The sequence below is a fragment of the Coregonus clupeaformis genome, chromosome 35 (genome assembly GCF_020615455.1).
Source record: "Coregonus clupeaformis isolate EN_2021a chromosome 35, ASM2061545v1, whole genome shotgun sequence".
NCBI classification, from domain to species: domain Eukaryota; kingdom Metazoa; phylum Chordata; class Actinopteri; order Salmoniformes; family Salmonidae; genus Coregonus; species Coregonus clupeaformis.
In genome coordinates this window covers 41,662,303-41,676,498 of record NC_059226.1, presented here as the reverse complement: position 1 = coordinate 41,676,498, position 14,196 = coordinate 41,662,303, and the positions used below count along the sequence as shown (strand labels likewise).

The 14,196-nt window shown below is 42.9% G+C and overlaps 2 protein-coding genes across 4 annotated transcripts; one reads left to right on the top strand and one right to left on the bottom strand.

The window, feature by feature from the left end:
- The first annotated feature begins 683 nt into the window (after positions 1–683).
- On the top strand, positions 684–11,062 carry LOC123482661. 2 transcript variants are annotated; one of them, XM_045211120.1, is made up of 2 exons: positions 684–995; positions 9,977–11,062. In XM_045211120.1, exons 1-2 carry the CDS (start codon positions 712–714, stop codon positions 10,485–10,487), a joined length of 795 nt encoding a protein of 264 aa, XP_045067055.1. In that variant the 5' UTR covers positions 684–711; the 3' UTR covers positions 10,488–11,062. The 2 variants fall into 2 exon arrangements, with proteins under 2 accessions (XP_045067055.1, XP_045067056.1); XM_045211121.1 differs by having other exon boundaries at positions 684–1,549; positions 10,531–11,062.
- LOC121575648 (PI-PLC X domain-containing protein 1) lies at positions 5,369–14,163 on the bottom strand. 2 transcript variants are annotated; one of them, XM_045211119.1, is made up of 8 exons: positions 13,838–14,163; positions 13,350–13,486; positions 12,915–13,082; positions 12,653–12,808; positions 12,331–12,443; positions 12,160–12,233; positions 11,912–12,069; positions 5,369–5,592 (listed from the first exon to the last, which is right to left on the bottom strand). In XM_045211119.1, the coding sequence occupies exons 1-8, from the start codon at positions 13,932–13,934 to the stop codon at positions 5,500–5,502; spliced, it is 996 nt and encodes a 331-aa protein (XP_045067054.1). In that variant the 5' UTR covers positions 13,935–14,163; the 3' UTR covers positions 5,369–5,499. The 2 variants fall into 2 exon arrangements, with proteins under 2 accessions (XP_045067054.1, XP_041744805.1); XM_041888871.2 differs by lacking the exon at positions 5,369–5,592 and having other exon boundaries at positions 11,157–12,069; positions 13,838–14,157.
- Between the last annotated feature and the right edge of the window lie 33 nt (positions 14,164–14,196).

Genomic DNA, 14,196 nt, shown 5'->3' with positions numbered 1-14,196 from the left:
ATAGAGGAGGAGACCTGCAGAAGATAGGAGAGTAAGACACACAAACGGTTGGCTTGGATGTTAATGTGTTGTAGATTTAGTTAAGGTATTCATCTTGTTGTGCTGTAGGTTTAGCATGGTTTTCTCTGAGGTGCCAAACTTTAGTGAACCAAACCCAGAGGTACTGGCCCAGGCCAACAGGCCGGTGAGTACACACACACACCAGAATTATCTATCTCCTCTCCCCTATTTTTCAAATTAAATCCAAAAAGTGATCTTTATTCACACAGAGAGAAACAACACTACACCACATACATGTGAGAGAGATAGAGAGGAGTTATCAGATGAAACTACCGTGTCTACAGGCCTGGTGAGGTTGTTTTCATTTGGTTTCTTTGTATTCAGAGTAAAGTTATGTTCCAGCTACTCTGTTATTGACTTCATGTTTATAAGCCTGGTCCTCTGCCCAAGACCAATGGCATGTCCCTCCCAATTCTAACAAACCTAAAAATGAAACTGAAAGTCTGTCAATGATTTTGTTGGTGGAGGCAGTACCTGTGTAGTAGCCAGAAGGCTTTTCATTTGGTTAGTTTGCAGAGATTGGATACAAACGGAGCGCCTGAGATAAGTTTGAGGTGTAAGCTGCTAACGACTGCTTTTCAATCAGCTACAAACAGATATCCTTACATGTTTGAGAGGCTTTCACTGTTAACAACTGTTCTCAGACCATCCATGCTTGACGAGGGTGTACGCTATGAGGCCCTATCAGTGGCCATGGGAGCCACGGTGAGGCCCTTGTCTGACTTCCAGAGGAACAACCCTGGCAAGACGCCTGATAACCTTTTGACTGTGGAGGGCTTTCTCATCGGTTCTGTCCTGGGCGTCACCTCTCTCCTGCAGTGGCTCAACCCTGTGTCATGGTTGGCATGGGGGGTGTCAAAGCTTTTCTTCAGTGAGGACAAAAGCAAGGCAACAGACACTGAACTCTACGTGGACGAGGCAGAATTCTTTGATAGGAAGTTTGATTATGACTTCACCAACATTTCCGACTCCGAGTGTTTTGTGAGAGGCGATGAGGGTTACAAGCGACCGTGTGGATGGAAACGCATCGCGTTGAAGGTTCTGGACAAATACGGAGCTAACACGTGGCTCGGTCCAAACGGGTTTCGGACACACTCGGTTACCGGGGAGTGGCCAGTGTCGTATCACGGTACCAGCGAGGACGGGGCTAAAGGCATCATCCAGTCCCACTATAAAGCAGGAGCTAGGCAGCTCTACGGTAGAGGGATCTACTCCACTCCTGACCTCAGCCAAGCCAGCGGCTACGCTAGAGACTTTCTGTCGAAGACAAACGGGAAAACCTACAGGATGGTCCTTCAGAACCGCATCAACCCAGCCCAACGGAAGATCTGTAAGAGAGTTGACTACTGGCTTGTTCCAGTTAATGACGGCACATCTGAGGAAGAAGAGAGGAGGATTGTGGAGCGCTCCATACGCCCCTATGGGATTCTGCTGAGGGAGATCTGAAGGGAGGTGTGATAAGAGAAGGTACACCAAAGTCATAGGGAAGGTGTCAATTGCATACTCCTCGCGTCCTCTCTCTTCGTCTCTTTCTCAAAACCCATTGGATGAGAAAGCCAGAGTTCCTTCCCCTCTGACCTTCTCCTCCAATGGGTTTTGAGGAGATGAGAGGATGTGAGGAGTATGCAATTGAGATCTTCCCATATAGAGACTTTAAAGCAGGAAGCCATGTTGGTTATTTTTCAGAAATGATTGCCTCTTGAAGGAGTTCGATTATATTTCATGAATTAGATTTGAACTGCTAGATATTCCGTCTTCTTTATTCATCTCATAGTTGTGTGTTATTGTTTTAATCTGAGGGTGATAGTAAACTTAGAGTAGCTTTGTATTGTCAAATCCATGTTTTTTCTGTCTGGCTGTTTCAATGAAGTGCCTTATGTGAAAATGCCTTTTGTGAATTACATCAATCAATGTTTATTTAAGGTATATGTTTACTATATTTTACTACAATGTATCCACTTTTCTACTGTAAATGGTGTGACATTAATTGTGCACCTTGTTAGGTGTGAGTTCAAATGTATATTTTGTTCAGTGATCTGCCATCATTTCTGCTTTTTCCTGTTTTTATTTTATTATTTTAAGTCTTATTTTGTTTTACCTCCAGAATAAAATCTGGCCCTGCAACATGTTTCACTGCACTTCTGTTTGAACACAGGAGGGCAGGACAGCACATAGTTTACATTACAACTCAGTTCTCAGGGTACCTGCTGTAATATGACTTTTTCAAGGTGTTGCTAGTGTTAATGTTTTAAATAAAGATTCCTCAAACTGATGAACAGTTCAATAAACATTATTGCATTTTCCCCTGCATGTAGTATATTTGCATATAGAATAGAATACAAATTATATTGTCCATCCGAGGATGGAACTTTTCCTTTAGAAGAATGAAAAAAATTCCCATTGTACATATCATAGACATCATCCTCTGTTTTTTTGTTAATTCTTTCCGATGGGTCAAGTAATTATATTTTTGTTTTCTCATGATTTGGTTGCTGCCCTGTGGCTCTGTGGGGTCTGTTTGTGTATGTGAACAGAGCCCCAGGACCAGCTTGCTAAGGGGGCTCTTCTCAAGGTTAATTTCTCTGTAGGTGATGGCTTTGTTATGGAAGGTTTGTGAATATATTATATTGTCCATCCAAGGATGGAACTTTTCCTTTGGCATCACTTTAGAAGAATGAAAAAACCTCCCATTATATACATCATACACATTAACAACACAGTAAACCTGACACCCTGTGCTGTACATAGACACATAGGGAACATGGAAACTCATTCATATGATCTAGTGCAGGTGTCAAACTCATTCATATGATCTAGTGCAGGTGTCAAACTCATTCATATGATCTAGTGCACATGTCAAACTCATTCATATGACCTAGTGCACGTGTCAAACTCATTCATATGATATTGTGCACGTGTCAAACTCATTCATATGATCTAGTGCACGTGTCAAACTCATTCATATGATCTAGTGCACGTGTCAAACTCATTCATATGATCTAGTGCACGTGTCAAACTCATTCATATGATCTAGTGCACGTGTCAAACTCATTCCACGGAGGACCGAGTGTCTATGGGTTTTCGCTCCTCCCTTGTACTTAACGTTAGCCTTCTATGTCTAGCTACATATTGAACTTCCATCCTCTCATGCCAGGGGCACAACAATGTATGAATTAATGGTTGGATCATAATCACCATTATAATCATTGGCCAGGACGGAGAATTAAGTAAAACCACAAGTCCAAATTCCCATCTCAATCCCAATCAATTAGCCACCGGAGGACAACACAACAAGTTTTTCTGTCAGTGATGTATGCTCTCAATGGGATTTAATAGGAGTGACACCAAAATCCAAGATGGCTTCCCTTTACACTTTTTTTTGGTGCGCCAGGACCATTCACAGTTGAGCTCAACGCTGATTGTTACTTTTTCTTTTATCAAGGGAGGCCAAATGCTCGCTAGCTTCCCTTTGCCTTCAATACCTTGTGTGGAAACAATGTCTGTCATACTCGTTTGGACCAGACAGCTTATTACTTGAACTTTGTGAAGCATTTATTTGGGCTGCAATTTCTGAGGCTGGTAGCTCTAATTAACTTATCCTCTGCAGCAGAGGTAACTCTGGGTCTTCCTTTCCTGTGGCGGTCCTCATGATAGCCAGTTTCATCATAGCGCTTGATGATTTTTACGACTGCACTTGAAAAAACGTTCAAAGTTCTTGAAATTTTCCGGATTGACTGACCTTCATGTCTTAAAGTAATGATGGACTATCGTTTCTCTTTGCTTATTTGAGCTGTTCTTGACATAATATGGACTTGGTCTTTTACCAAATAGGGCTATCTTCTGTATACCACCCCTACCTTGTCACAACACAACTGATTGGCTCAAACGCATTAAGAAGGAAAGAAATTCCACAAATTAACTTTTAAGAAGGCACACCTGTTAATTGAAATGCATTCCAGGTGACTACCTCATGAAGCTGGTTGAGAGAATGCCAAGCATGTGCAAAGCTGTCATCAAGGCAAAGGGTGGCTACTTTGAAGAATCTCAAATACAAAATATATTTTTATTTGTTTAACACTTTTGGTTACTACATGATTCCATATGTGTTATTTCATAGTTTTGATGTCTTCACTATTAATCTACAATGTAGAAAATAGTAAAAATAAAGAAAAACCCTTGAATGAGTAGGTGTGTCCAAACCTTTGACTGGTACTGTATGTATAAAAATATATATTGGTCATCCATGAACACACGCCACTGCCAATCAGTCCTCCATGACAAAAAAAACAACAGACAAGGCTAATTAGTCCTTCGTTTTTTGGGATTATGCTCACGTAAAACTAATTGGCTAATATATATTTCCATATTTTTGAAGATCAAGTGGTATTAAATTACCCCTGCAGATCTAGCGCTGCAACGTTTTACTGCACTTCTGTTGTTTGAACACAGGAGGGCAGGGCAGCACAGAGTTTACATTACAACTTCTCAGGGTATTCGTTCTTAACCATGAGTATGTGGTTTATTTGATAATAATAATAATAATATGCCATTTTGCAGACGCTTTTATCCAAAGCGACTTACAGTCATGTGTGCATACATTTTTACGTATGGGTGGTCCCGGGGATCGAACCCACTACCCTGGCGTTACAAGCGCCATGCTCTACCAATTGAGCTACAGAGGACCACTTTAGACATGCCAACTTTGAGGGGTTAGGGCCAAGGGGGGACAGATAGGGAGCAATATGGGATCGGATGTCTGATGTCACAGACAGGCTAGTGGCTGGACGCAAGCCTCTTCACTCCCATGACCTTGAAGGTGCTGCTGATAAAGTCACACCTGCTTTAACATGACTACTTAAAGTTATTACTAGTGTTTGACATCTTTTTGTAATAAAGATTCCTCAAACTGATGATGTGAGTTCAATAAACATTTATGTATTTGCACCTGCATGTACTACATTTGCATATAGAATACAATATACATTATATTGTCCATCCGAAGATGGAACTTTTCCTTTGGCATCACCTTATAAGAATGAAAAAAACACCCATTGTACATGGAAACGCATTCATATGACCTAGTGCACGTGTCAAACTCATTCATATGATCTAGTGCAGGTGTCAAGCTAATTCCACAGAGGGCTGAGTGTCTATGGGTTTTCGCTCCTCCCTTGTACTTAATGAAATAAGGTCACTAATTAGTAAGGAATGCCCCTCACCTGGTTGTCTAGGTCTTAATTGAAAGGAGAAACCAAAAACCAGCCGACACTAGGCCCTCCATGGAATGAGTTTGACACCCCTGATCTAGTGTATCAGAGTACCATGTTGATTACACCTAACCAAACCTCTTAGATCTCCATAGGTAGTAGGAACTAGCAGCCATTTGGGATTCTGTGCATGTTTATCAGTCGGTCTCCTTCTCATTCCTTCCCTTATCAGTCATCTGTGGTTCTCTGTCTTCAGCAGTTTCTTATTGAGCCCGATAACCACAGAGGCAAAGTTGTTGAGACCCACAAAGTCTCCACAGATGATGTTGACCAGTGGCGGCTGGTGAAAAATATTCTCTCGGTGGGGGCTGTGCCATACTTTTTTTCCTGTAACCATCGCGATATATTTTAACACAAACTGCAGGACAGCAGTGCTCAGTGAAACATTCAGTAATTATTTAATGCCAATATTAAAAAGTTGAGGCATTCTTACACAAAAACATATTACACAAACCCAAGCCTTTCATTTGCATTTTAAAGTGAACTTTTCACCATTGGTAGTAAACAGGCAACGCAACAGGCATGCTGTCAGAACAGAGTGGAAAGTGGACAATAACATGAAATTATTATAAAGTTTATAGGAAATCTTACACTGTATGAAAGGGATGTATAATATAGAAATGGATATCAAGTGGATGAACTCAAACCTTTGACTGGAAGAATAGCATACAGTATTTTATGATCATACTAAATGTGACTAATTGTTAATGCTCCAGAACTGCAACAATTAATTGATACAAAACAACATATATACAGTAATATTAGCAAAGACACTATTAAGACTTTCTAGAGTACCATATATAACTGGATTTTTATGCTAAGGTCAACTATATACAAAGAAACATGCGGCCAGAGCTGCTCTGTGTGTGTGTGTCTGTCATCTTATTTGTACAGGAATTTTGCCCGTCTGTCCTTCCTGAGTGGCAAACCTCTCAATGACCCTTTGATTAAAGTCAGGAATGTCCCTGACAAGTTTCTTCTCCATGGAGAGCATGGCCAGAGCGTTCAGGCGATCCTGTGTCATGCTGTTTCTCAGGAAGGTCTTGATCCTTTTCAGTGTAGAGAAGCACCTTTCCTGACTCAGCAGTTGTCATGGGTGTGGTGATGAGGATCTTGAGGAGGCTGGCAGTCTCTGTGAAAGTGCTCTGAAGGTTGTTCTCCATGAAGAACTGGTACAGGGGCACTGCACCACTACAAGCCTTGAACTCACTGTTCTCATAGATGAGGGACAGTTTGGTTTTGAGCTTGGCCTTGTTCAACATGGAGTACGCCTCCACGGTTGTTTCAAGCGCTGTATCGGGGAACTTCACACTGTGTTGTGGGAACAACTCTCCGTGCAATAGTGTTGCTCTGATGAGGTGCTGGGTGAAGGAGAACCTCTCTTTGGCATGACTCAGATGGTATCACATACCTGTAAAGATACATCATCAGCTTTAATTTGCAATTAGTTTATTTTGATGCAAGTGATCCTGACTGACACATGCCTATGTCCAACTCAAGTATATGATTACCAAGGTGCTGATTGTTCAGGGTTTTGTCTACATACTACCAGGCCTGAAAAAGTTCTGGGTGGGAAACACTGACAATTACATCACAACTTACCTCTATAGCCAACCTCTGTTGTTCTCCTGGTCCCAGCATCCTCCAGTCGCTTGATGGGCTGTTGCTGCTCGTCAGATGCGCTGTCCCCACACAAAGAGGGAATTGAGGCCCTGGGTCCAAAAATAAAGTTTAATTTGATAACTTGCAATCAGACTTCTTAACTCACTGTAATTCCCCCCTCAACACACAACCAGTGACTTATATATATATATATGACAGACAGACAGACAGACAGACAGACAGACAGTGTGTATATACACACAAACTATGTCTAGTACTGCTTTTAACCTGTGATGTACATAATTAACTGATGTTATTACGTTTTAAAGCCTTTTTCTATTACATTTGTGAGAGGGATGCAACATAATTTTGTTCTGCTGTTCACTTAGCAATAAAGTTAATATTCAATAACAACTAGGCCTCTTCTAGAAATTGACCTGGTGGACACCTGAATAATTATTACAAACTGTGTAGTACTTTCCTGCATTATTATCAACGTCTGATTGTGTCTTCTCTTTCCTTTTTAAAATACTAAAACAAATATAATTGTGACGGCTCTATGATAATCACTCACACAAGCACCAACTGGCAGTGGGTGGAAACGTCAGTCGTCTCGTCAGCTTGAATGGCGATAAAATCAGCACTCTTTACTTCCTCCAGGATGTAATCCTTAAGCATTGACAGCATACAGTCCAACAGCTCGTTCTGTATCGTCTTTGACGTGCCCTTAAAAAGCGGTAGCTGTCTTCAGGTGCTCCTCCAGCACACTGTCGAGGGAGGCAACAAAATCCACTAAGCCCCGGAAAATGCCGGGGTTGTCTGAGGAGTCAGTCTCCTCGTGCCCACGCAAGGCCAACTCAAAAGCCCCACAGAACTTCACACAATCGATAATTTTGGATAGAATGTGCCTGTTTTTATCCACCTCCTCATTGTGTTTCCTCACCGCAATCCTGTGGCCGTCATCCAGCTGCGTAGCAATGTTCACCCTTCCTAATACAGCTAGCTTTACGGAGTTGTCCATGTGTGCCCTGGTGTTCTCATGTTTCTTTACCTTCTCTGACAGGTGCTTCATATCCCTCACTCCGGTACCTGTCCATGCTGAATCTGACCCCGTCGTTTTAAAAAGCAAGCACGGAAAGCAAAATAAAGCATTAGCATCAGTGCACCCAGCTAGCCAAGCCTTCCTGGTGTACCAGCTACGGGAGAAGCCGCGCATATACTGCTTCCCTTTCTCGCTAGCCTGCTGTCTGATTGAGAGGTCAGGTTGATCTAGGCCCAGCTCTTTCACCCGAACTTTCTCTGACAAAGTTCTCCTCTCAAACGGATCTTGGAGGAGAGATTTCACCGAGTTAGGGTTGGGTCTTGGAGGAGTAACGTTTGCGTTCGCCATTGTTGTCTAGTAAAAATACGGCGTCACTGGACCCCGTCCTTATTTTATCAGGGGCGAGCTTGGGGCGGTAAAATAATCGCCCTCCTTGGATTCGATTTAAGATCGCTTATTGACTACATTTTATGTCATACATTCATATCTTAAATTAGCAATTGGCTTAACTGCTACGTAGACCCGCCTCCTCGGGGCACTTTCTGTATCGCCCAGAGCTGACGGGCGTTTGACAGGCAGAGGAAAGGTTGCGAATATGATTTTCTATCATATCTTACACATATTACTGTGTGCATTCCATATTTCAAACACACAAATATTGACATACTGATGTTTTTATTATTATTATTATTATTTTTTTTATTTTTTTATTTTTTAAAATAATTTTTATTTAAGGGGGGGCGCCCTAGCGCCCTCTATCGGCCAGCCGCCACTGATGTTGACAGCGGTCAGGTCCGGTCCAGGAGTCTGCTCCTCCACCCAGTCCAGCAGCAGGGGGAAACTCTTCATCGTTAACTCCCTCATCGTCAGACAGGGGTTGCAGACCACCACAGCAGTATCCTCCGTCAGGTTCAGCCCCGAGGTGAAGAAATTAGCTGTCAATCAAAGAGCTCAGCTGTCAGAACACACACACACACTGCTATGGCGTACTATACTTGTGAGGACTTTTTGGAGACCAATTGATTACCATTCAAAATCAAAATTTTCCTAACCCCTAGGCCTAAAATAGCCTTTTTACAAGTGAGGACCGGCAAAATGCCCTCACTTCTCTGAATTTAATTTACTATTCTTGTGAGGACTTTTGGTACTCTTAAGTATAGTAAAATGTGTACACACACAGACACACCACAATTATCTATCTCCCCTTCCCTATTTTGCAAATTAAATCAAAAGTGACCTTTACTCACACAGAGAGAAAGAACACTACACCACATACATGTGAGAGAGATAGAGAGGAGTTCTCAGATGAAACTACAGTGTCTACAGGCCTGGTGAGGTTGTTTATTGTGATGCAGGAATAAAGCACTTAGGAGCAGCATTTACAATGTGCAAGCTTTTCATTCTTTGTATTCATGAAGGGAGGTATAGTTCCTTCCCAGCTAGTTTGCTATTGGCCTTTCCTGTTTACAAGCCTCGGCCCAAGATCAACTACACTTCCCTCCCAATTCTGTCAAGACTAAAATGAAACTGAAATTATGTAGGTGGAGTCTGTATAAAGTAGGGCATAGCCACAAGGATTTTCATTCTGTTAGTTCTCAGAGACAAAGAACGGATACAAACGGAGCTCCTGACAGAAATTTGAGGTGTTAGCTGTAATCGACTAGTCTACTATCAGCTACTGACAGATCTCATTACTGGTTTGAGAGGCTTTTTCACTGTTAACAACTGTTCTCAGACCAGCCATGCTTGACGAGGGTGTACGCTATGAGGCCCTATCAGCGGCAATGGGAGCCACGGTGAGGCCCTTGTCCGAATTTCAGAAGAACAACCCGGGCAAGATGCCAAATAACCTTCTGACTGTAGAAGGCTTTCTCAATGGTCCTGTGTCATTTCTGACTAAGAAAGATGCTTTCGGTGGTTCCGTGTCACGGTTGACATCGGTGGCGTCAGCGGTTTTGAGTGAGGACACTAAACTCTACGTGGATGAGGCAAAATTCTTCGATAGGAAGTTTGATTATGACTTCACCAACGTTTCCGACTCCGAGTGTTTTGAGAGAGGCGGTGAGGGCTACAAGCGACCGTGTGGATGGAAACGCATTGCATTGAAGGTTCTGGACAAATACGGAGATAACACGTGGCTCGGTCCAAACGGGTTTCGGACACACTCGGTTACCGGGGAGTGGCCAGTGTCGTATCACGGTACCAGCGAGGACGGGGCTAAAGGCATCATCCAGTCCCACTATAAAGCAGGAGCTAGGCAGCTCTATGGCAGAGGGATCTACTCCACTCCTGACCTCAGCCAGGCCAGCGGCTACGCTAGAGACTTTCTGTCGAAGACAAACAGGAAAACCTACAGGATGGTCTTTCAGAACCGCATCAACCCAGCCAAACGGACGATCTGTGAGAGAGTTGACTACTGGCTTGTTCCAGTTAATGACGGCACATCTGAGGAAGAAGAGAGGAGGATTGTGGAGCGCTCCATACGCCCCTATGGGATTCTGCTGAGGGAGATCTGAAGGGAGGTGTGATAAGAGAAGGTACACCAAAGTCATAGGGAAGATGTCAATTACATACTTTCCCCTCTGACCTTCTCCTCCAATGGGTTTTGAGAAGGAGATGAGAGGATGTGAGGAGTATGCAATTGAGATCTTCCCTATAGAGACTTTAGAGCAGGAAGCCATGTTGGTTCTTTTTCAGAAATAATTGCCTCTGGAAGGAGTTCGATTATATTTCACATTCCATCTTCTTTATTCATCTCATAGTTGTGTGTTATTGTTTTAATCGGAGGGTGAAAGTAAACTTAGAGTAGCTTTGTATTGTCAAATCCATGTTTTTTCTGTCTAGCTGTATCAATGAAGTGCCTTAAGTGAAAATACAATTTTTGAATTACATCAATCAATGTTGATTTAAGGTATATGTTTACTAAATTTTACTACAATGTATCCACTTTTCTACTGTTAATGTTGTGACATTAATTGTGCACCTTGTTAGGTGTGAGTTCAAATGTATATTCTCTTCAGTGATCTGCCATCATTTCTGCTTTTTCCTGCTCTTTGTATTATATGATTTTAAATGACTTCTTTTGTTTTACCTCCACAATAAAATCTGGTCCTGCAACATGTTTCACTGCACTTCTGTTTGAACAAAGAAAGGCAGGACAGCACATAGTTTACATTACAACTCAGTTCTCAGGGTACCTCCCTTCTTAACCATGAGGAAGTGGTTTATTTGACTCACACCTGCTGTAACATGACTATTTCAAACTGATGCATAGTTTAATAAACATTTATGCATTTTCCCCTGTATGTAGTACATTTGCATATATAGTAGAATACAAATTATATTGGAACTTTTCCTTTGGCATGACTTTAGAAGAATGAAAAAAAAACACCCATTATACACATCATACACATTAACAACACAGTAAACCTGACACCCTGTGCTGTACATAGACACATAGGGAACATGGAAACTCATTCATATGATCTAGTGCAGGTGTCAAACTCATTCATATGATCTAGTGCAGGTGTCAAACTAATTCCACAGAGGGCTGAGTGTCTATGGTTTTTCGCTCCTCCCTTGTACTTGATAAAATAAGGTTGCTAATTATTAAGGAACGCCCCTCACCTGGTTGTCTAGGTCTTAATTGAAAGGAGAAACCAAAAACCAGCCGACACTAGGCCCTCAATGGAATGAGTTTGACACCCTTGATCTTGTGTATCAGAGTACCATGTTGATTACACCTAACCAAACCTCTTAGATCTCCATAGGTAGTAGGAACTAGCAGCCATTTGGGATTCTGTGCATGTTTATCAGACGTTCTCCTTCTCACTCCTTCCCTTGTCAGTCATCTGTGGTTCTCTGTCTTCAGCAGTTTCTTATTGAGCCCGATAACCACAGAGGCAAAGTTGTTGAGACCCACAAAGTCTCCACAGATGATGTTGACAGCGGTCAGGTCTGGTCCAGGAGTCTGCTCCTCCACCCAGTCCAGCAGCAGAGAGAAACTCTTCATCGTTAACTCCCTCATTGTCAGACAGGGGTTGCAGACCACCACAGCAGTATCCTCCGTCAGGTTCAGCCCCGAGGTGAAGAAATGAGCTGTCAATCAAAGAGCTCAGCTGTCAATCAAAGGACACGCACGCACACACACACACACACATAAACACACACACACACACACACTCTAACCTGCTCTCCCTTGGGCCTTCTGCCGCTCCTCCAGGTAAGAAATGACCTCTTTGGGGTCTGCCGAGTCAGCGTACCTGTAAAGAGTCAAAGGTTACAGGTTTAACACACGCACGCACACACACACACACCCCCACCCACCCACACACAGCCACACACACACACAGAGCTTACCAGTAAGGGATCTTCGGCCACAGTTCCTTGTGTTGGTGAAGAATCGTCTCATTGTCATATGAAACGATGACCTGCTGTCCCAGATACCAGCATTGACTCAGATAGGGAGTTTCCTAGACACACACACACAGCTGTGAGTTCATTAATTCCTATAAAAAAATGGGCACTTAACTTCCAAAAAACTGATCCGACACCACTTCCTGAAAACATGAACTGACCATATCTGACACCACTTCCTGAAAACTGAACTCACTTCCTGAAAACTGAACTGACCCCAACCCTGACTGAGACAGCCAGTAGTGGGGTCTTGTCTATCCTGTACCTGTGGGGGGCAGAGTTTGTCTTTAAACAGCTGAGTGATGTAGGAGACCAGGGCCTGGTGCTCAGAGTCACTCAGCAGGTAGAAGTGGGAACAGGACAGGATCACTACCTCCTTCTGGTGCTGCTCCAACCACACAGCCATGGTTGACAGGGCCTCCTATATACACACACACACGGATTGTAAATCATATTTCTAGTGTACACGCTCACACACTGAGTACAGAAGATTCACACACCAGAATGATGTGTATACTATACCGTACCTTTACAGTCTGTAGCGTATAGATCGCATGTGCGAAGTACAGTGTGTCATCTGTGTTGTGTGTTTTTAGCATGTCTTGTGTGCGGTGTGTATTTTTTATGTTTTTATGGGCGATCCGTAGATCGAAGAATCGGATTCCAGCATCCAACTGATCAGGAATACACCATGCCTATGGGAGAAAGGGACAGGGAAAATCTCTAAGTTAGATTGTATATAATATGAATAATATACACACACACAGTTCTCTGTCTGCAGTGTGTGTTTTAATTTACTATCCTTGGGGGGACCAGAAGTGGGGACATTTCGCCGGTCCCCACAAGGAAAAAAGGCTATTTTAGGCTCAGGGGTTAGGGTTCAGGAAAATATGATTTTTAATGGGTATAAAATAGTTTGGTCCCCACAAGGATAGCAAAACAAACGTGTGTGTGAAGCCTGCCTGTGTGGTGGCCCAGCGGAAGACACAGGGGCGTACGATGCAGGGTGCCAGCCGATCCAGCAACTGCAGCACCAACGACTCAGAACCCAAGACAGCAGAGTGTCTATCCAGACAGTAACTCATGCTGTCATGACTCCCTGCAAGTAGAGACAAAAATACATAAAAGTGCACAGTCATGACATCAAGGAAAGGGACTGAATGGGTTTTTAAAAAAACAGGCTTACTTCCTCTAATTAAACTCGTGACAAATGTTTTTTATTTTAGTCATTTAGCAGACGCTCTTATCCAGAGCGACTTACAGTTAGTGAGTGCATACATTTTTCTCAAGGCTAATAAAATAGCCTAGTCCCGAATTTGACACGTTCGTTCAAACGAACATAGATTGGGCTCTAAACTCTATTTCTATTCAATATCAAACTCTTTTTGTAATCGAAATAGAAAGGATAACAGTAGGCTATCACTAGTGACCTTCCCAAGTTCATTCTCACCGGGTATCGCCAGGTCCCAAAGCGGTATACCCCACAGTTCCTCTGGCAGTTGAGACATCCAGTCTGCGTTTGTAGACGCTGCGTCTCCGCGCTCCATTTCCACCGCCTATCGACATCTACTACTGATGCTAGCTTGTAAACAGCGAGCGGGATGTAGCAGGACCACAGTTAAAATGCTGTAAATATGTTGGAGTTCACCCTGGTCTGTGACTAGAAAGAGATGAAAATGCCCTTTCCCCTTTGGTTCTATTCTTGCTTCCGCATCATCTTCAGTAGGAGCCTATGAGGAGGAAATTCCAGTTTCCCCAAGAAAAAACCCCCCTGCATGAAAGCCGTGTGACGTCAGCAGCAATGGCATA

Excerpts from the sequence above, each read along its gene's own strand:
- LOC123482661 (XM_045211120.1), top strand. The coding sequence starts at position 712 with ATGCTTGACGAGGGTGTACGCTATGAGGCCCTATCAGTGGCCATGGGA. Across the intron at positions 996-9,976 it reads GAGGCAGAATTCTTTGATAG|GAAGTTTGATTATGACTTCA; the intron begins GAAGTTTGATTA and ends ATTCTTCGATAG.
- LOC121575648 (XM_045211119.1), bottom strand. The coding sequence starts at position 13,934 with ATGGAGCGCGGAGACGCAGCGTCTACAAACGCAGACTGGATGTCTCAA. Across the intron at positions 12,444-12,652 it reads ACAAACTCTGCCCCCCACAG|GAAACTCCCTATCTGAGTCA; the intron begins GTACAGGATAGA and ends GTGTGTGTCTAG. Across the intron at positions 5,593-11,911 it reads CAGACCTGACCGCTGTCAAC|ATCATCTGTGGAGACTTTGT; the intron begins ATCATCTGTGGA and ends CCACTGGTCAAC.